Source organism: Corythoichthys intestinalis, chromosome 2, assembly GCF_030265065.1.
Source record: "Corythoichthys intestinalis isolate RoL2023-P3 chromosome 2, ASM3026506v1, whole genome shotgun sequence".
NCBI lineage: Eukaryota > Metazoa > Chordata > Actinopteri > Syngnathiformes > Syngnathidae > Corythoichthys > Corythoichthys intestinalis.
Window position 1 is genome coordinate 76733544 of NC_080396.1, and position 21707 is coordinate 76755250.

General features: G+C 42.2%; 1 protein-coding gene across 9 annotated transcripts in view; it reads right to left on the reverse strand.

Moving 5' to 3' along the window:
- nphp4 (nephronophthisis 4) overlaps positions 1-21707 on the reverse strand; it is a 461721-nt gene that overhangs the window by 1664 nt on the left and 438350 nt on the right. For 8 of the 9 annotated variants that reach the window (XM_057860682.1, XM_057860654.1, XM_057860688.1 and 5 more), the window contains one exon: positions 20640-21026. The exons of the other annotated variant lie outside the window; for it this stretch is intronic. In XM_057860682.1, coding sequence (XP_057716665.1) covers positions 20886-21026 — 141 coding nt within the window. In that variant the 3' untranslated portion in view covers positions 20640-20885. Of the gene's footprint in view, positions 1-20639; positions 21027-21707 lie in introns of those variants that run through there. 9 annotated transcript variants of the gene reach the window in all.

Here is a 21707-nt window from a genome sequence, read left to right on the forward strand (position 1 = left end):
CCAATGCAAAACTGGACCCTGCAACATGACAATGACACAAAACATACTAGTAAATCCAACAAGGACTGGCTGAAAAGGAGGAAATGGAGAGTGCTGGAATGGCCGAGTCAGAGGCCAGATCTTAACCCCATTGAGATGCTACGGGCTGTACATGCAAGAAACCCCTCAAACATCTAACAGCTGAAAGTATTCTGCGTTGAGGAGTCGGGCAAACTTTCTTCAGACTGATGTCAAAGGCTGGTAGATGGGTAGAAAAAGTGTCTCACTGTAGTTATTTCAGCCAAAGGGGGTTACTATTAGGTGCCCTAACTTTTTCCTCAGTTAGAATGTGCATTTTTGTTGATAAATGTATTTGTTTTAATGAGTAAAACAATGTTAATTTTTGTTGTTGTTTACCTTCAATTAAATCACATATTTCTTAATAAAGCACTGAATATTTCATGGGGTCTCCTAATTTTTTCACATGACTTTAAATGCGAACTATTCCTCCCTGCCTCGTGAGTGCCACAAAATAACAGGTGGCTAATCTTTTTCTTTCCCCAAAACAATTTGGCACCCCCTCCGCTAGATGATGCCCTAGGCAACTGCCTATGCCCTGGCCTGGTCAAGGGCATCGTAACCTGAAGACTCCCTGTACTTAAAGAGTAAAGCATATTATGTGTTGAGACTAAAAATAAAAAAGTCAGGGAAACCATTGCATTGTAAGAACCCGACAAGCAGATGTGACAGTTTGGCTTTGGGGAGCATGTTGCCAACTTGTTGCCGCTCACAGCTATTTCATGGTGGGGATATTGTGTTTTTGTCACGCCTCGCCGCTCTGTATTAAATGAATGTTTTAAAGAGCACCACGGCGATGTCTTGCCTGTCAATGAGAGCGCCAAAAACAGCGGGGAACTTAACTGTTCACAACAATACTCTTGTCACACCTCTGTTATGGAATTACATTCAAAACACACACAAGGGGCAGCATGAGGGCCACATTTTAGTTGTGTAAACAAGTCAGGCAGCATAATGGTGCTGACTGTAGGAGGATTAACATCAGCATGTGTTTAATCTGTGTGTTAAAAGCACATTGGTAGGCCTACTGGCTTTTGTTCTTCTCTCTCTCTTTTCATTAATGCTTTACTTAGCTTTTGAAAAAGATGCCCTGAGGTGGGGAGAGTAGCCAAGAATTGGACTCAAGAGTAGCGTCACGTCAAAACAATATTACTTGGGTAAAAGTAGTCATCTGTATTTTTTTTTTTAAATACAAGTAAAAAAGTATTCGGTGAAAAAAAATCCTCAATTAATGAGTTGTAAGCATAAGCGGATTTTAAGCGGGAGCCAGGGCCAGGCCCCCCCACCTGTGGCCATAAAGTGTCAATGCATGTAACTGACTTTCTTATATATGGTTTTGGAGTTTTCCTGTAAAATATTGTCTATAAAAGTTGTAAAGCAATAACACAAACCACTAAAATGAATATAATGGACAAAAAATATATTTCTATAATGGGTCAAAATTTGTATGAACCATATTGCCACTAGGGGTTGTCAAACGTTTCTTTCCACTGACCTGGACTCAGCCCACTTAAAATGACATGAAGTTTGGATTTGAGTTTACAAGACGCCGCCAAAATAAACTATTGGATAAGAGAAATGGACTCGCTGTGTATGCATTGCGTCTTCAACTGCAAAGGGCGCACATCATCATAAAATTATTTTTCGAACTGATCATGTGACTTGCACCTCAGATGGTCATTTGCTTTGCTTAGCCAAAACCACCAGAGGACCGAAGAGGCAAGATGGATATATGTAATTTATTCAGACTTAAGCTTTCAAAAGCGACAATAACTACTTAGCAAGAACCAAGGATTGAAATGTGGACCATGAACCCGACAGAGAGCCCCGGCAAAATGGTGAGGAGAGTTTTAATTTGCCTCACTAAAGATGCCAATTGTCCAACAGAGCCACCACCGGTGTCTTGGCAATGGAGTTACTCCCGTCAAAAATTGTATGCCCTGGCTGCGGGAGCGCGCGCACACACACACACAATACTTATTAGTTGACTTATGACTTAAAGTGCGTATGAAACTAAAAAGCATGTTGATTTTATATTTCATGCGGTGTTTTATGCTCCTGAATGAAATGGACCACTTGGATGTGTGTGGAAACAATCGTTTTATATACCGGTATTCAATTTTTGAATCCCGCACCATGAAAATGAGTGACTTCCGGCTTCAGTCTCGGGTTTAGGACGAATGCGAATGTGACGTCAGCCGGGTCAGCATCTCATAATACAGTATTGGTTTATAGAATGCAGATGGACTGCGGATTAAGCTGATTTTGTGGATTAATTCGTTTATTTTTTGCATCACACCAGCCAAACAGCTGCAGAAAATTGTTGCCACATCAAGGAGGGGCGTGTGAGCCTTTTTGGGTTTCAAAAGGTTCCCGTTCACCGCAGATATTGGCCAAAAAAAGCCCTTACTACTGTGGGACCATTGGACTTATGAGGAAGTGAGTAAACATGGTATTTTGTATTCTGTCAAATACTGGGATCATGGTACACATTTTAATACGGAGGTGGCTTGCAGTTTGTGGCTGATTGTCCACCGATAATATCAGTCGCCCAATGACTTATTTGCCCACCCCCCTCTATACTCGGCTTATTGCCCTCTTCGTGTGCCTGGTGGCCAAATTTTCAACTCCATCAGAAATTGCAGCTTTGTGTTAAAAATGGCCGCGAAAACAGCGTTTACAAAGTAAACACTACAAACTTTCTTAATAATAATAAATAATAAAGGACTATTTACTTACGTTTGATCATGGACTGACATGTAGAGAAGTTCTCCTCAGACATATCCTGCCATGTTAGCTGCAAAACAACTGCAAGCCGCTCTCTGTTTATGTCTTCAACGTGTAGCAAAGCATTATTTTACGCCATATTCGTGGTGACCATGTGGCAGCTACGCACTCCCCCAACCGGTTTGTCCGGCAGTACTCTCCAGCTGCTTCCCCGGCGAGCTCTCCTGTCCGTAGCAGGGCAACGAGCTGTAAATTTCTCGACACCAGGCGGTTTGCTAATCGGCGAAGCCAATCGACAACCCCGCCACCATGTGACATGTTCCAAGCTAGTTTTGTGTGATTTTTTTGCTTCAAAAAGTGATAATAAGACTTTGAGACGTCACTCGGTTCGGGTTAGCATATCGGCTAGCTGTCACGCCTATTGGTTTGTTCACATTCTCCGAAGCTGGGGGGCAGGGAAATGACAAAAGCCTGACTAACTACGGTGGCATAAAATTAAAATATCATTCGGGAAGTGCGACAGTAAAGGTGAAGTCGACAATTTTGACCATTATGGAGTAATTTTGCCATGTCGTACTGAATAAATGCATTTTTATTATTTCATATTCCATTTAGCACAAGACTGTTATTTGTAATGACCATACCATTTATTTAGCAATTGGGGGAAAATACTTCGATATATCCTGTAAAAATATTGGAGTAGAGAGACTGAAACAATGACATTTTGTGGCTCTCTTCGTTGCATTTTCCTCGTTCTGGATAATTCCTCCTCAGTGGGCTGGATTGTAAATCAGATGAAACCATAACCCTGCCGACGTCAACCACCTGTTGGGGACGCTTCGTTCGTTCGTCGTCTCCCGCTTATCCGAATCCGGGTCGCGGGGGCAGCAGCCTCAGCAAAGAGGCCCAGACAGCCCTCTCCCCAGCCACTTCCACCAGCTCATCTGGGAGAATCCCAAGGCGTTCCCAGGCAAGCCGAGAGATATAATCCTTCCAGCGTGTCCTGGGTCGGCCCCGGGGTCTCCTCCCAGTTGGACATGCCTGAAACACCTCCCGAGGGAGGCGTCCAGGGGGCATCCTAACCAGATGTCCAAACCACCTCAACTGGCTCCTCTCGACATGAAGGAGCAGCGGCTCTACTCCGAGTCCCTCCCGGATGACCGAGCTCCTAACCCTATCTCGAAGGCTGAGCCCGGCCACTCTCCGAAGGAAACTCATTTCAGCCGCTTGTATCCGCAATCTTGTTCTTTCGGTCATTACCCAAATTTCATGGCCATAGGTGAGGGTAGGAATGTAGATTGACCGGTAAATCGAGAGCTTCGCCTTCCGGCTCAGCTCCTTCTTCACCACGAGAGACTGGTTAAGCCCCCGCAACACTGCTGATGCTGCCCCAATTCGCCTGTCAATCTCACGTTCCGACCTACCCTCACTCGTGAACAACATCCCGAGATACTTAAACTCCTCCACCTGGGGCAGGAACTCACCCCCGACCTGGAGCGAGCAATCCACCCTTTTCCGGCTGAGAACCATGGCCTCAGACTTGGAGGTGCTGATTCTCATCCCAGCCGCTTCACACTCGGCTTCGAACTGTTCCAGCGAGAGCTGGAGGTCGCTGTTTGATGGAGCCAGAAGGACCACATCATCCGCAAAAAGCAGAGATGAGATCCTCCCACCACCGAACTCGACCCCCTCCACCACCCGGCTGCGCCTAGAAATTCTGTCCATGAAAGTCACGAACAGAACCGGTGACAAAGGGCAGCCCTGGCGGAGTCCAACTCTCACCGGGAACTGGTCCGATTTATTGCCGGCCACACGGACCAGACTCATACTCCTGTGGTAGAGGGACTGGATGGCCCCTAGCAGAGGGCCATCCACCCCATACTCCCGGAGTACCCCCCACAGGGTGCCCCTGGGGACACGGTCATAAGCCTTCTCCAAATCCACAAAACACATGTGGACTGAATTGGTGAACTCCCATGCCCCCTCAAGCACCCTCGCGAGGGTAAAGAGCTGGTCCGTGGTTCCACGGCCAGGACGAAAACCACATTGTTCCTCCTCGATCTGAGGTTCAACTATCGACCGGACCCTCCTTTCCAGTACCCTGGCGTATACTTTCCCGGGGAGGCTGAGGAGTGTGATCCCCCGATAGTTGGAACACACCCTCTGGTCGCCTTTCTTAAAGATAGGGACCACCACCCCGGTTTGCCATTCCAAAGGCACTGCCCCCGATGACCACGCAATGTTGCACAGGCGCGTCAACCAAGACAGCCCTGCAACATCCAAAGCCTTGAGATACCCAGGGCGGACTTCATCAATCCCTGGAGCTCTGCCGCCGTGTAGTAATTGCACTACCTTGGCAACTTCTGCCCCAGTGATTGACCCGACCAACCCTAGGTCCCTCGGCTCCGTTTCCTCCATGGAATGCGTGTTAGTGGGATTAAGGAGGTCTTCAAAGTATTCCTTCCACCGCCCGACTATGTCCTCAGTTGAAGTTAGTAACTCCCCGCCCCCACTGTAAACAGTGTGGGCAAGATGCCGCCTTCCCCCCCTGAGGCGTCGGACGGTTTGCCAGAACCTTTTTGGAGCCGATCGATAGTCTTCCTCCATAGCCTCACCGAACTCCTCCCACGTCCGAGTTTTTGCCTCGGCGACTGCCAAAGCTGCACTCCGCTTGGCCTGCCGGTACCAGTCAGCTGTCTCAGGAGACCCACAGGCCAACCATGCCCTGTATGCCTCCTTCTTCAGCTTAATGGCGCCCCTCACCTCCAGTGTCCACCATCTGGTTCGAGGGTTACCACCACGACTGGTCCCAGCTACCTTGCGGCCACAGCTCTCAGCAGCCGCCTTGACAATGGCAGAGCGAAACAAAGCCCATTCAGACTCAATGTCCCCCACTGCCCCCGAAACGTGGTCAAAGCTCTGCCGGAGGTGCGAGTTGAAAATCAGTCTGACAGGTTCCTCCGCCAAGCGTTCCCAGCAGACCCTCACTATTCGTTTAGGCCTACCAGGTCTGCGTGGCTTCTTCCCCTGCCATCTGATCCAACTGACCACCAGGTGGTGGTCAGTTGACAGCTCTGCTCCTCTCTTCACCCGAGTGTCCAGAACATAAGGCCGCAGGTCTGATGATACGACTACAAAATCGATCATCGACCGGCGGCCTAAGGTGTCCTGGTGCCATGTGCACCGATGAACATCCTTATGTTCGAACATGGTGTTCGTTATGGCCAAACTGTAGGTAGCACAGAAGTCCAACAACTGAACACCACTCGGGTTCAGATCAGGCAGGCCGTTCCTCCCAACCACTCCTCTCCAAGTCACACTGTCATTGCCCACGTGGGCGTTGAAGTCCCCCAGTAGGACAATGGAGTCCCCTCTTGAGGCACTTTCCAGTACCCTTCCAAGAGACTCCAAAAAGGGCGGGTAATCTGCACTACATTCGGTGCATATGCACTGATAATAGTGAGAACCCGTTCCCCAACCCTAAGGCGCAGGGAAGCGACCCTTTCATCCACTGGAGTAAACTCCAATACAGAGGCAGAGAGCCATGGGGCTATCAAAAGACCCACCCCAGCCTTCCGCCTCCCCCCCGGAGCAACTCCAGAAAAGGAGAGTGTCCAACCCCTCTCAAGGACCTGGGTTCCAGAGCCAGAGCTATGTGTTGAGGTGAGGCCGACTATATCTAGCCGGAATCGCTCAACCTCTTCAATAAGCTCCCGCTCCTTCCCCGCCAGAGAGGTGACGTTCCATGTTCCAAATGCCAGTTTCCACAACCGGGGATCAGACCGCCAAGGTCCCTGCCTTGGTCTGCTACCCGATCCACATAGCACCGGACCCTGTGGATTCAACCTGTGGGTGGTGGGTCCACGGGACGACGAGCCCATGTATCCGGTTAGGGCTGTGCCCGGCCGGGCCCCATGGGCGAAGGCCCGACCACCAGGCGCTCGCACACGGGCCCCAACCCCAGGCCTGGCTCCAGGGCGGAGCCCCGGTACTCCTCCGGGCCGGGTACACGTACTCCTGTTTTTACCGTCCATCAGGGTCTTTTGAACCGTTCTTTGTCTGACCCTTCGCCTAGGACCAATCTGTCATGTGAAACACTAGCGGGGGCAAAAGCCCCCGACAGCATAGCTCCTAGGGTCATTAGGGCACTCAAACTTCCCCACCACGATAAGGTGACGGCTCACGGAGAAGTTGGGGACGCTTGAGCCCAATAATTGTAGGCGGGGTTAAAAGGCGGATTAAAAGACTAATTTCTCGTCATATGCGCGTTTCCAAATTGTTGTATATAGTCAAAATATGATTCAAATTCACATAATAGTGCTTTTTAAGATTTTTTCAATCCTGTCATACACACTATAAACAATTAATTGAAGCCAGAAAAGAACCACAGTTATATGTTTTGGACATCGATGTATTAAACTGCAGAAACTCCATCCAGGACTTAAATTATAGTAACAGTTATAGGTCGACGAGTAAAACAGTAAAACATTGCCTTTTATACGTTTGGTATGTACTGTATGTTACGTTATATGACAGAAGAAAAAAAAGTTTTTTTTCTGATGGATGGGCCATGTTTAAAAACTAGTAGCTAACTACATCACCTAAACATCAAAATTAAGCAAATCAGTGCAGCGCAGTGACTCCGCCCACAATTTTTGACAAGGATAACTCCATTGGCAAGCCACCAGCGGACGTACCATATTCAATGGATGATGATCTTGGCGAAAAGTATAACTGTCCAAGCATATTATTATAAATATTCTTGTAAGTTAATTTTATTGCTGACACTGCATTTTGGGGTTATCGACATGTTGTGCCCCCCCTGCCCAAAAAGTCAAAATTCGCCCATGGTTGTAAGTGCTTACAATGTTTGAGTGTTTTTTACAGAGCACAATGTCATCTATATGAACTACTGTGATTATACTTCAGAATAACTGGGGTTGTCCCTAAAAAAGTTTGTCAATATTTTTGAAAACTTTTTTTCAATTTTATATTTGATTTTTTCCCCCACTATTAAGCTTTTCGATTTGTATATGGCCGAAAAAACTCGGGTAACTTGAAGTTCCGCTCTGAAACCCCCAATTTGGCCAAATTTCAAAAGTGTCCTCAATGCATGTGTGATACGTCATTGGAAAGGTTAAAATCTCTATTTTCTGGGGGAAGGGAAACATTTGAATAGGAAGGCATTTTTTGCCACCTTAGGTCAAATCAGGAGAGTGAAAAAGAGGGGTTTTATTTTTAAATTTTAGGGGTTAAATTCCAATCTCATAACATTTTAGTATTTGCAGTGGGCTTTTAAAATATGTTTTCAATTATGATTAAAGAATGTGAATGCATGACTGCTTTGACTGAGAATAAAAGGCTCCATATGCATAAAGGAAACGTATAAATGTGAGTACATGACACTATCTATTTGTTGTATTTAGCCTTGAAGCCTAGGACCTAGGCTTTATGATTTAAGCATCTAATGTATCTAACACATCGATATCATCCCATAATAGGCAATCCAGATGGCAACAAGGGTCGAAAAGATAATGGACAGCATGCTAGTCAGTTAGCCTGCTGTGTCCATAACTCTCGCACTAGCGTTCGAATGCCACGTCTTTTTGTGGCTTTCCAGTTACATAACTGAAGACACCATGATTTTAATGAGATATTATCGACTTCTTACCTTGTTTCGATCCAAAAACTCAGTGTAGCATGTACTGTATCACCGGGTGTCAAGACACAGCTGTGAATTGCCACAGCTGGATTTTGTGGGGATTTTATGGATGAAACACTTTTTTTTTGTTTTGTTTTTGAAATTTTCGTCGGATCGATTATTTATCATCTAAAATATCGGGGAAATGCAACAGTAACAAAAAAAAATATCAGTGATAGTTAAGAGGTAGATATCCGTGACATATTTACAGACACAATTTTTTTTCCGATGTGACGTAATTTGTTTAAAATTTGAAAATATGTGAGTGATTTTTTTTTTTTTTTTTTTTAATAAATATTAGACATTAATTAATGATTGTAAGCTAAAATTATGAAAAATGACATTTTAAATAATAAATATAATAACTTACCTTTTTTCATAGTTTATTTTAAAGAGTGGTGCAAGAGCAGAAACTCCTTTTTAGCCTTGCCTGTGTTTTCCGCCATATAGATGTATGTGTTCGAGAAGCTTGATTGTATGTATATATACCTTTGATAAAGTGATGGGTGCCATACCTAACCTCACAAAAAAATCTCCTCCAAACCCTTTTTGTGTTAAATGATATATGCTGTATGTATATATTTTCACTATTTTACACTGTTGGTCTACTAGATACAACCTTTTTTGAAAGTATCTAGAAAGAACATAAACGCAGATGACCATACATGCTGATTCTTATGAATGATCAAATATAAAACTTTTCAGCCTCATTTTTTTTCTGTTGAATGTTTATCCTAACAAGTTGAATAAATATTATCAAGCTTCAAAACGGTTCGTCGAGCATGTTTGGTTGTCAGTGGGACATCAATATTACAAATTTTGACCACAAAAAAAAACAAAAAAAACAAAAAAAAAACTTGGGAATCTTTTGTCTTTTTGGGTCCAAAATGTTGATTATAATTGATCATTGGAGAAAACAACAGTTTGGACATGAAGGTTATGGCATCCTGAAAAAAGGCACCCATTCAGGCCATTGTGAACATTTTTTTCCTTGAAATATAAAGGCAACATTAAAAGCATGCAAATTCGGACAAAATAGGCTCAGGTGTTGAATGCGGGTTAATATGATCATAATATTACTCTATTCACTCCATATGCACAATCTGCACATGACTCCTATTAGGTCACAACCTACCAATAGAGAATCACTGATTAATTGCATAAGTTTTACTTTGATACGTATATCCAGGGCCAATTGTAGACAGGCATGTATGAGGAGGCAGTCAGAAATGTGTAGGGGGATTATATGTACACATCCTTTGTCTTGTGTTAGGTTTCTGTTACTTTCACCGGTGTTCGGGTCGTTTTTGACCCGGCTTTAAATCTGCCGTAGAATACTTTAAAAAAAACAAATACATATGATCCAATGTGTTTGTTTTCTCTTGGTTACTTGTTAGGATTCTTCATCTATGAAAAAATGGTTAAAAGATTTTTCTTGTACCCATTGAGAGCTTTTCTTTTGATAGCATACTCGTTTTCAATATTTTTAAAAATGCCCTCCAAAAATCCCAAGACAATTACATAAATAATGCAAAGGTTGTCATGCTACCAGACTATTCCTTAGGGATAATAGAAGACATCGGTCAAATGTTCATAGTTGTATATATTTTAATTCTAATATTTTATTAACTATAGGAACATACTGTATAAGATGTTAGGGTCAATTTCGACCCGTATATAGAAATAAAAAGTGGGGGGAGTTGTGTAATTTCTCTATGAGTGTTTTGAATGATGTTGAGGTAGGGCAGGCGGATGCCACTGTGGACATGGAAGAAGTGCTTGGTGCTTGCCGTGCTGAGGATCTTGTGAATACAGACACAGGGGAGGGAAAGCGAAATGAGAGAGAACTGGTATTATAATGTCTTTGTGTCCCCTTTTCGGCAGATTTTTTCCCCCACTCCCTTAGATTAATCTGTCAACTGGTATTAATTTTGTGAGTATGTAAAACTTGTGTTTTAGTTTGATTATATATGTTTCAAAGCGCAATTTCTGACTTTTTATGATAGATAAGTGCTAAAAAAAAAATTAGCTGGCTCACCAGTGCACCAGTATTTTTTTTAGGTCTAGTGACACCCCTGGTTTGGAAACTACAAATGATGTATGTTTAGTAGGGCTGTCAAACGATTAAAATTTTAATCGAGTTATTCACAGCTTAAAAATTAATTAATCGTAATTAATCGCAATTCAAAGCATCTCTAAAAAATGCCATATTTTTCTGTAAATTATTGTTGGAATGGAAAGATAAGACACAAGACGGATATATACATTCAACATACTGTACATAAGTACTGTATTTGTTTATTATAACAATAATTCCACAAGATGGCATTAACATTATGAAAATTCTTTCTGTGAAAGGGATCCACGGATAAAAAGACTTGTAGTTCTTAAAAGATAAATGTTAGTACAAGTTATAGTAATTTCATATCAAAGTCCCTCTTAATGTTTTTGTTTTAATAAGATTTGTAAAATTTTCACTCAAAAAATAAACTAGTAGCTCGTCATTGATGACGTCATATGGGCTCCCTGCCATTCTTCCACAGTGTCTTTAACTACGTAAGGTAGTGATTGAAATACACCACAAGGTGTCAATGGCTAGTTTTAAATTAACTTAGAAATCAAGCCAAATAGTGTGTTTTGTCCCTCGACTGACGCCATAGTTTCCTGTTTACTGTTCCATCCATTATAATTCACGTCATTTGAGTGCTGGCTTCACAACGTATGAGACCTCTGAAAGTTTGTATATTGTGACTAAATATTGCTATCCAGTGTATTTGTTGAACTAAACGAAATGTTTGAATAGAGTTTGACCAAAGTCTGAGTAAGTTTTATGTGTATTTTGCGTAGCTATTTTGATTGGGAATGCCAGTTCTCTTTGCACTGTTGTTTAACTGTGTGAGGATAGGGCCTTATTAATACAGATTGAAGCACTTTTCTTTTTATGAACATTATTTTTTGAGTGATATTATTTTTGTTGTGCTTTCACTAAATTTTACTTATGTTTGTTGTGAAGGAGCTGCCAAATCTTATGCCAATAAACGGTGCGGTCCAATGAACGCCTGTGTCCACTCCCCTTTTTTATTATTCTGATATTGAATTATCCGAGGCACCCTGAAGTGCACGCGGCGCCAATGTTGTTTACTCACATGTTGCAGGAGAGAGTTACGGCCTGCCGAGAGCTGTAAGCTGTGTTAATGTTGAAACTGAATGTGCTAATTAAGAAACAAAGTGCCAGCACGTCGCGTGTGGTATACCTTTGTTAAGAAAAACCACAACAACAAGACACCTTTCTTTGCCTCTTAGCTCTCAAGTACGTCATTGTAATCTGTTTGAGGCAATGCATGAGCGAGTCGTTCCGTGCATGCGTTAAATGCGTCAAATATTTTAACGTGATTAATTTAAAAAATTAATTACCACCCATTAACTCGATAAATCTTGACAGCACTAATGTTTACATGATCAGTGCTAACTTAAATGTGTAGTTTCTTAGTCTTTTCTTATTGAGATTAAACAGTGCTATGATTCTCCATGTGCTTGCTGTCAACCTAAAGCGGAAGGGATGCTGTGCGCGTCAGTATTTTCAGCTTGGCTGCAGTACCATTTTTGGCCAACGGCCTTTCATATTTCCCCTTGAATCCTTTACTTAGCCTTCTAAAATGATACCATTGCAGTAATGTACGTGAAAACCCATTAGTAAAGCAAGTTGCACACTGTCTCCTTTAACACGCATATGACAGGTGATTTGTTGCACCTGCCTGGGGAGGTCATCAGGGAGGTGAAGTGTGGGTTTGCTCCACGTGAGGCATGAGGAGCACTGCACTAACAAGGTGAGCAGTCGCGAATTGGGCAGGGGGCTCATGCTACATAGGGTCTCTCCCCATTAAGCTGACAATAACTGGACTTGAAGCACTTAGAAGGTGTGATAGGTTGCCCTGCACCTTGCCATCACAGCTCCTTTGAGACAGACAACCTCTATTGCCACCTGCTGTTAACAGTAGTCATACATCATACCTCATGCCTCCCAGCATGCAATACAGTGCTGTAAATAATGTTCAAAGTTCAAGTTCTGTGCTAATTATTTATTTCTTCGCCTACTCTTCCAGTTGTTTCATTGATTGTTAGTTATTCTATTTAGTTTGTTGTTTTGAGATCATTTTCGTTTTGATTTGAAACCGTGAGTTTGAATTACCTTTGAGTTAATCACTTGCCATTATTTGCCATTATTCATGAAGTAGATCTGCTTATGTACCGTAGGGGCTGATTAATGCTTCTGTGATCCGTTGACGGCTGAGCGACTATGTAGACCCGACGTCGTCATTGAGCATTCGAAGTTCTGCCTCAAGGGAACGCGTTGCTGTGTAATTCACTGCCAAGCCACTAAGGGGTGTGGCTCTGTATTTGTACGGTTTTGGGGGACTCTTATCGAGTTCCTTTAGTATTCTTTTGGTTATAAAATATTGAACAACAAATGCTGTTAATACAAATGTTGAAGAGTAGGCCACACAGAAGATGTTTGTGGCGGTGTTTGAAAATGGTTGGTTGTTGTGATGAACCGGAAACAACGTTCTGAGCGGACCAATCACAGTCCTTTTACGTTCACGTCACAACGCGTTGACGTGATGCATAGTCAGGATTTTTTGGAGGCGCACGTCAGGTTACGGCATAAGGTCAAAGTCAGGTCTGCATTAACAGCGTAGGTCCACCGCCAACGGATAGCAGAAGCCTTAAAAGGAACCACGGACAGACAGACTTGTGTTCTTAAAAGAAATATGTTAGTATGAGTTGTAATAATTTTATATTCAAAACCCTCTTAATGTTTTCGTTTTTATAAAATTTGAAAAATGTGTGTAACTAGCAGGTCGCCATTGTTGTTGACGACGCAATGCACTCTGGGTGGTGACGTCACTGGGCAGGTAGATGGCGAGATAGTGTAAAGCGCTTTGAGCGCCTTGAAAGGTGGAAAAAAGCGCTATATAAGTATAACACCAACACTGCCATACTTCCACAGTGTCACTCGTTAACAACATAAACATGTCATCGGTTCTGCCTGCCCTTCCAATTTGAGCCGAGCGGAAAAGTGATGAACAGGACAGAAGTGTTTATCATCACTTACTAAATGTAATTCATAGCATAAGCAAAGACCTCACGTTAGCATTAGGCTGATAAAAATTGCGAGCATCCGCTTGGACTCTGAGACAACTTTTTATTACTTTGAGTTTGTGGTGTCCAGGTGGGTAAAATTAATTGATTAATTGACTGATAGGTTTTAAAACACTGCTGATGAGCTGGAATAGTAGACATCTTAAAAGATAAATGTTAGTATGAGTTATAATAATTTCATATTCAAACCCCTCTTAATAATTTCGTTTTTATCAAATTTGAAAAATTAGTTTAAATAGTAGGTTGCCATTGTTGTTGACAACACAATGCACTCTGGGCGATGACGTCACTCGGTGGCGCTGCCATACTTTCACTAGTTAGCTACATGAACATGTCGTCGGTTCTGCCCTTTAAATTTGAACACGAGCAGAACAGTGATGAGCAGGACAGCACTGTTTGTATTTCAATAACGAGCAGCAAAAGCAATAAAATGATTCGAAGCAGCGTTTCCCGTGCGACATACGAGCGCGTACACCACAGGACTGTTAGAGTTAGACGTTAGAGTCATGATTTTCCTTATAAAGCAATCGCAACCCACATGCGTTGTTGGTCTGTGCGGTAAAACCTGAAAAGGAAATGCAACTGAAAAGAAAGTCCGGCTGGCTTGACCACGGAATTAGAAAATGTGGCTTACTTCAGACAGCAAGCAATCAACAACAATATAGAGATTGGGAAAAAGGGTTTATTGAACACACAAAAAAAAAGCACGATCGCGAAAAGGGAGGCACAAAAAGGATTAGTGACAGTAGGTCATGATCAATTTAAAAAAAAAAAAAAAAAAACCTGAGGGGAAACCACGGTAAGAGGCAGACAAACGAAAAAAACAAGGCAATGATGTAACTAGCAACGAAGGGATATACAAACGTGCATATAACATGGCGCCCTCCATAGGTCAAAACATGTACTAAATATTGCAGCTTTTTAAATCAATGGCAACCAAATATGTGTTTCTAATAACATATTTTAGTAAAAGAGAACAATTGTGGCTTATTAGAGCCAGTCTTTCAGTCCGAGGTTCCCTTTGAGTGTAAACTGTTCCTCCATGCCTCCTGAGTGCCACAAAATAGCAGATAGCTAATCTGATCCAGGTCGAAAACTGCAAATACTTTTCATATTTAGCCTATTAAAATGTATATAAAATATAATATGTAAATATTTTCAGCCTGGTTGCAGTGCCATTTTTGGCCACCGGTCTTTCATATTGCTCCTTCAATGTTTTACTTAGACTTTTAAAATGATGCCATTGCAGTAATGCACATGAAAACCCGTTAGGAAAGCAAGTTGCACACTGTCTCCTTTAACACGCACTTGAGAGATGATTTGTTGCACCTGCTTGGGGAGGTCATCAGGGAGGTGAAGTGTGGGTTGCTCCACATGAGGCATGGGTCTAGTCGGCACTAGCACTGCTTGACAAGAGCACAGCACTAACAAGGCGAGCAGACAGTCGGGAGAATTGGGCAGGGGGCTGATGCTACACGGGGTCTCTCCCCACTGAGCTGACAATAACTGGACTTGCAGCACTTAGGTGTTATAAGTTGCCCTGCACCTTGCGGAGAGAGCAACGACACTGTTGCAGCAGAGGGTTGCACTTTGGGGGAGGCAATTACTCTGCTTTTGACAATAAAAACACTACTGGAAGAGAGAATAGAAACCCATTTATCACCAAAGATGAGCTTGCATGGCTAACAGGGGCTGGGCATCTTTCACATTTTCTGGAGAGGGCGGGCAGCATAAAGCATTGTCCATTATTTTCTTCACTGCTTTAGTATTAGTTGGCAAATAGTGGCTAGTAGTCATTTTCCGAGACTTACATTGGTTTGAACAGAAATGGATGGATGGTAGGGTTGCTGCGAACATTTCAAACTTTACATTTTAAGTGGAAATGTGCATTTGAACCAAAACCTGTGCTGTGAAAGGTTGGATTGTGACTAGAATGAAACTGTTATCATTGTTTTCCAGAAAAGCATTGGATTAACGCAGCCCCACATTTACATTGGAACTGAACCGCAAGGGCACCATTCGTTTGTGCTAGGTTTGTGGTGTAAAAGTTTGTTGATGGGTCTGCGAGTCAGGTCGTCACTGGAAATTAATATCTCAAGCCCCATATTTCTTTTAAAAAGGGGTGCCATTTGTTTGTGCTACGTTTGCGCTAGTCGTTGAGACAGCCCTCTGTTATTGAGAGAGTTGGTACGCTCCATCAGCCGTGGGAGTTGAATACGGAAAAGCTGCGAGTGACGTCATCACTCAAAATTAATATCTCAATCTCTATAATAGGAGAGCACAAACGAAATGTTTGACAGCAGAAATGTAGCATAAACGAACAACTTTTCGGGCCCCATTTTGCAATAATGGGGGGCTGCATTATGTCATCACTCGAAATGAATATCTCAAAAACGATACCAGCACAAACTAAACTTTTTACAACACAAACGTAGCACTGACATAATTTTTCTAAATAGAAATTTGCATCTGATGTGGTGGCCAACTTCAATGAGGTGCTTTCGTATCATGATTTTTTCGTACAATGAATGGTGTTTTACAAGTACATCGCCTAATTCGTTCTAAGCTTCACTAAAACGCCACATTCAATTTTTCCTATGGTACAATTAAGTTGCCTGGCATGGCCAGACTGTTCTCCCTGTATTTTTCAAACACTGTGAGAATAGTCTGGGATCGAGTCCATTAACGGCCTCTCGAGCAAGAACAAAATCAAACGTCCAATCAGATTCGTTTATTTGCGTAGCGTGTTCTTAACGAGCAACGTCACTCTTCCGCGTCGGAAGTCGTCTCCACTACAACACAGATGACGAACAGGAGAGCCGAGAATATGTTCCAATCCACGGTAAGATCAGTCCTAAATTAACAAAAACACTTAGACACAAGTCATTGACAACAGGCTGTCTCGTGCTAGCCATGTTAAATAATCTTCTCTGTTCTCCGCTCGCGCCGCGCAAGTTGTCGCTTTACCAACGTTACGTCTGCCCGTCGCTGATTGGTCCACTCCACTGTCTGTTTGATGTGGCTTGCTCCGCCCTGGAAATTTGATCCACTCATTGGTCGCCAGACTCTATAGCTGAAACAGCAGTGAGTTTGGTGTAGCAGGCTAACAATAAAGATGACATATCTATCTGTTTGTCTGTATTCCACATCATCCATATCCCCCATCCATCCGTCCGTCCGTCCGTCCGTCCGTCCGTCCGTCCGTCCGTCCGTCCGTCCGTCCATCCATCCATCCATCCATCCATCCATCCATTTATATCCCCCATTAATCCATCCCTACCCATGTCCGTCCGTCCGTCCGTCCATCCATTCATCCATCCAAACTGATCTTCATCAGAGGGTTCAAAGCGCCGCCGATTGCCAATCCCTGGCCTAGACTAACAGAACAGTATATAATTCACAGTATATATATCAGTCAACTCATCAGAAAAACTCATCAACGAATAATCGACTGTCAAAATAATTGTTTGGGGCAACCCTAATCGTAACATGTCATTTGAGTTGAGTACCATTATTTATTTGAGGATTATGATTGATGAATCTTGTTAAAACATCATACACTTAATAGACAACTGGTACGCTCGGTTTGTAATTTTATACTACGTGGAAGCAAGATGCAAACACAAACCAGAAAAGTGAAATTTTTCTTGGGACCACATATTAAAGAAAGTAAAAATGAAGTGTACCCGACTGAGCCGTTATCTTCATTTTTATTAGCCTCCGTCGCTACGCTCAAAGCTTCGTTTGCTGCCTGCATTCTAATGAGAGCGAGCGAGCGAGACGGGAGGGGGCGGAGAGGGATTGTGTAACTGCTGTTATGTAACGCAATGTGCAGGCCGTTCTCCCTCTGCTAGACACACAGCAAGGGGGGCTTTGTTATCGTCGCTTCAAAAAATATCATATCCCCATTATAGCGGACTGTCTAATAATTGCATGATGAGGATTTAAGTTGTTTAGGAGGTGAGAGGGGCACAGACCCCTGCCTGGTGTTAGATTAAAACCTGACCATTAAGTGGCATTGAAGAGGCTTTGCCGGGTAATTAAAGTCGATAAAATGTTATTGCTTTTACCCTCTGTGCGCTTCCCAGATGAACTGTCGTGAACATCGGCTGGACACCTCAAAAGAGGCAAAAATGCTAAGACGTAAGAGAGTTGATGACTATGTCAGGCTTTGGATTACTTCACTCTTGAAAGGCCCGTTTTGTTCGATTTTGCATGCATATTATATTGCCTTTATATTTCAAAGAAAGAAATGTTGGGTTGAGGGTGTCCGGTTTAGTGGATGGCCTCAGCATTGCACCTCTGCTTTTTGCAGATGATGTAGTGCTGTTGGCATCATCAAACAGTGATCTCCAACTCTCACTGGAGTGGTTCGCAGCCGGGTGAGAAGTGGTAGAGATGAAGATCAGCACCTCCAAATCTGAGAGCATGGTCCTCAGATGGAAAAGGGTGACATGCCCTTTCCAGAATATGACTAGGAGATTCATTTAGGGGCAAAAAAACTTAAGTAAAAGTACAAATATCTAAGAAAAAAAATTCCAAGTATTTTTATCCCGATGCAAAAATGTGAGATTATATATAGTGTATATACAGTGGGGCAAATAAGTATTTAGTCAACCACTAATTGTGCAAGTTTTCCCACTTGCAAATATTAGAGAGGCCTGTAATTGTCAACATGGGTAAACCTCAACCATGAGAGACGGAATGTGGAAAAAAAAAACAGAAAATCACATTGTTTGATTTTTAAAGAATTTATTTGCAATTCATGGTGGAAAATAAGCATTTGGTCAATACCAAATTTGGTAGAACCAGTTTGTTCCTTCTTTTTCATACAGTTTCCCCTTTTGAAAACGATATAGCGATACTTGGCAGGAGCATTTAATAACATTTTGGGATACAAAGTATAGCGATACATCAACATTTCAATATATTTCCACAATGGTAAATAACGTGCTTTATACAGTGCTGGTCATAAGTATTGACACCCCTGCAATTCGGTCAGATAATTTCTCCCAAAAAATGATTTCAATTACAAATGCTTTTGGTAGTAATATCTTCATTTATTTTGCTTGCAACGAAAAAAACACATAAGAGAATGGAAAAAAAAGAATTAAATCATTATCATTTTACACAAAACTCAAAAAATGGGCCGGGCAGAAGTATTGGCATCCTTTGAAAAATAATGTGATGCTTCTCTAAATTGTGTAATTAACAACACTGTTACTTATTTGTGGCGCATAACAGGTGGTGGAAATAACTAAATCACACTCGCAGCCAGTTAAAATGGATTAAAATTGACTCAACCTCCGCCCTGTGTCTTTGTGTGTACCACATTGAGCATGGAGAAAAGAAAGAAGACCAAAGAACTTTCTGAGGACTTGAGAAACAAAATTGTGAGGAAGCATGTGCAATCTCAAGGCTGCAACTCCATCTCCAAAGACCTGAATGTTCCTGTGTCTACCGTGCACAGTGTCATCAATAAGTGTACTGTGACTAACCTCCCTAGATGTGGGTGGAAAAGAAAATTTGATGAGAGATTTGAACGAAAGATTGTGCTGATTGCGGATAAGGAACCTCAACTAACTTCCAAACAAGTTCAAGTGGTCCTGCATTCCAAGGATACAACAGTGTCAACCCCGTGCTATCCGTCGGCGTCTGAATGAAAAGGGAATCCATGTTAGGATACCCAGGAAGACCCCACTTCTGACCCAGAGACATAAAAAAGCCAGGCTGGAGTTATCCAAAACCTACTTGAGAAAGCCAAAAATGTTTTAGAAGAATGTTCTATGGTCAATTGAGACAAAAGTAGAACTTTTTGGGAAAAGGCATCAACATAGAGTTTACAGGAAAAAAACGAGGCCTTCAAAGAAAAGAATATGGTCCCCACAGTCAAACATGGCAGAGGTTCTGATGTTTACGGGCTGCTTTACTGCCCCTGGCACTGGTCTGCTTGACCGTGTGCATGGCATTATGAAGTCTGAAGACTACCAACAAATTTTGCAGCATAATGTAGGGCCCAGTATAAGCAAGCAGAGGTCATGGGTCTTCCAGCAGTACAATGACCCAAAACACACTCCAAAAAGCACTAGAAAATGGTTTGAGAGAAAGCACTGGAAACTTCTTAAGTGACCATCAATGAGTCCAGACCTGAATCCCATAGAACACCTGTGGAGAGATCTGAAAATGGCAGTTTGGAGAAGGCACCCTTCAAATCTCAGCGACCTGGAGCAGTTGGCCAAAGAAGAATGGTCTAAAATTCCATCAGAGCATTGTAAGAAACTCATTGGTGGATACCGGAAGCGGTTGTTTACAGTTACTTTGTCTAAAGGTTGTGCTACCAAGTATTAGGCTGAGGTTGCAAATACTTTTGTCTCGCCCATTTTTGGAGCTTTGTGTATAATGATAATATTTAATATAATATTTATATTATATATATATATATATATATATATATATATATATATATATATATATATATATATATATATATTCATTCATTCATTTTCCATGCCGCTTTTCCTCACGAGGGTCGCGGAGGTGCTGGAGCCTATCCCAGCCAACTACGGGCAGTAGGCAGGGGACACCCTGAACTGGTTGCCAGCCAATCGCAGGGCACAAGGAGACATACAGTACAACCATTCACGCACACATTCATACCTACGGACAATTTAGAGTGTTCAATCAGCCTACCATGCATGTTTTTGGGATGTGGGAGGAAACCGGAGTTCCCGGAGGAAACCCACGCAGGCACGGGGAGAACATGCAAACTCCACACAGGAAGGCCGAAGCCCGGGATTGAACCCTTGATCTCAGAACTGTGAGGCAGATGTGCTAACCACTAAGCCACCGTGCCGCCTTATATATATATATATATATATATATATATATATATATATATATATATATATATATATATATATATATATATATATATATATATATATATATATATATATATATATATATATATATATATATATATATATATTTCTGGGAAAAACTGAGCATTATCTGACAGAATTGCAGGGTTGCCAATACTTTTGGCCAGCACTGAATATGAGCCGATTAGTCAACTAATTTAAAAAACAATCTGTAATTGATTATCAAAATAAAAGGCATACATACAAAATGAATATGATAAAAAAAACACATGTTTACAGAGTTGTTTACTAAGCAAGTACAAAATGTTATATTTTAGGGAGAGAAAAAAAATGGAAGCTCATATTTCATAGTCATAGAATCATGAGTAAGTGACCTTCAGACAGAATGTCTCCTCGGTCTTCTCCTCCAGGTTGTTCACGTAGACCAGGATCTCCACTGAGCCTGCACTCAAGCTGGGGGCAAAGCGCAGTCCAATGCTGTAACTCTCTCCCCCATGAAGCTGAGCACAAACACAACAAACCATTACGAAATGGTCTTTTTCTGAAGGGGAAATAATACCGACTACCTTTCCATGATTTTTGTCTGTATTTATTGCATTCACTACCAAACATCATGTCACAAGACATGTAATGTTGTCAATGTACAGAGATCCCTTGCCAATTCGCGCTTTGAAATTTGCAGTTTCAGTTATTTGCGGATTTTTGGAGGACTTTATAAGGCTACCTTGACACAAGTGCATTGTTTTCTTTTATATATATATATATATATATATATATATATATATATATATATATATATATATATATATATATATATATATATATGTATATATATATGTGTCATTTCAAACATAATTTAACACATTTGCAGTGCTCAAAAATAATGAATAAAAATATCCTTCCATCCATTATTTATTGCTTAATCCATGATCAGGTCGCTGGGACCTTTAGCCACAGGGCTTTAGCAAGAAAGCCCAGATTTCCCTCTCCCCAACCACTTCAACCAGCTCTTCCAGCGGGATCCCAAGGCGTTCCGAAGCCAGCCGAGAGACATAAGTCTCTCCAGCGTGTCCTGAATCGTCCACTGGGGCCTCCCACCAGTGAGACACGCCCGGAACAACTCTCCAGCGAGGGGTCCAGCAGGCATCCGAACCAAATGCACGAGCCACCTCAGCTGGCTC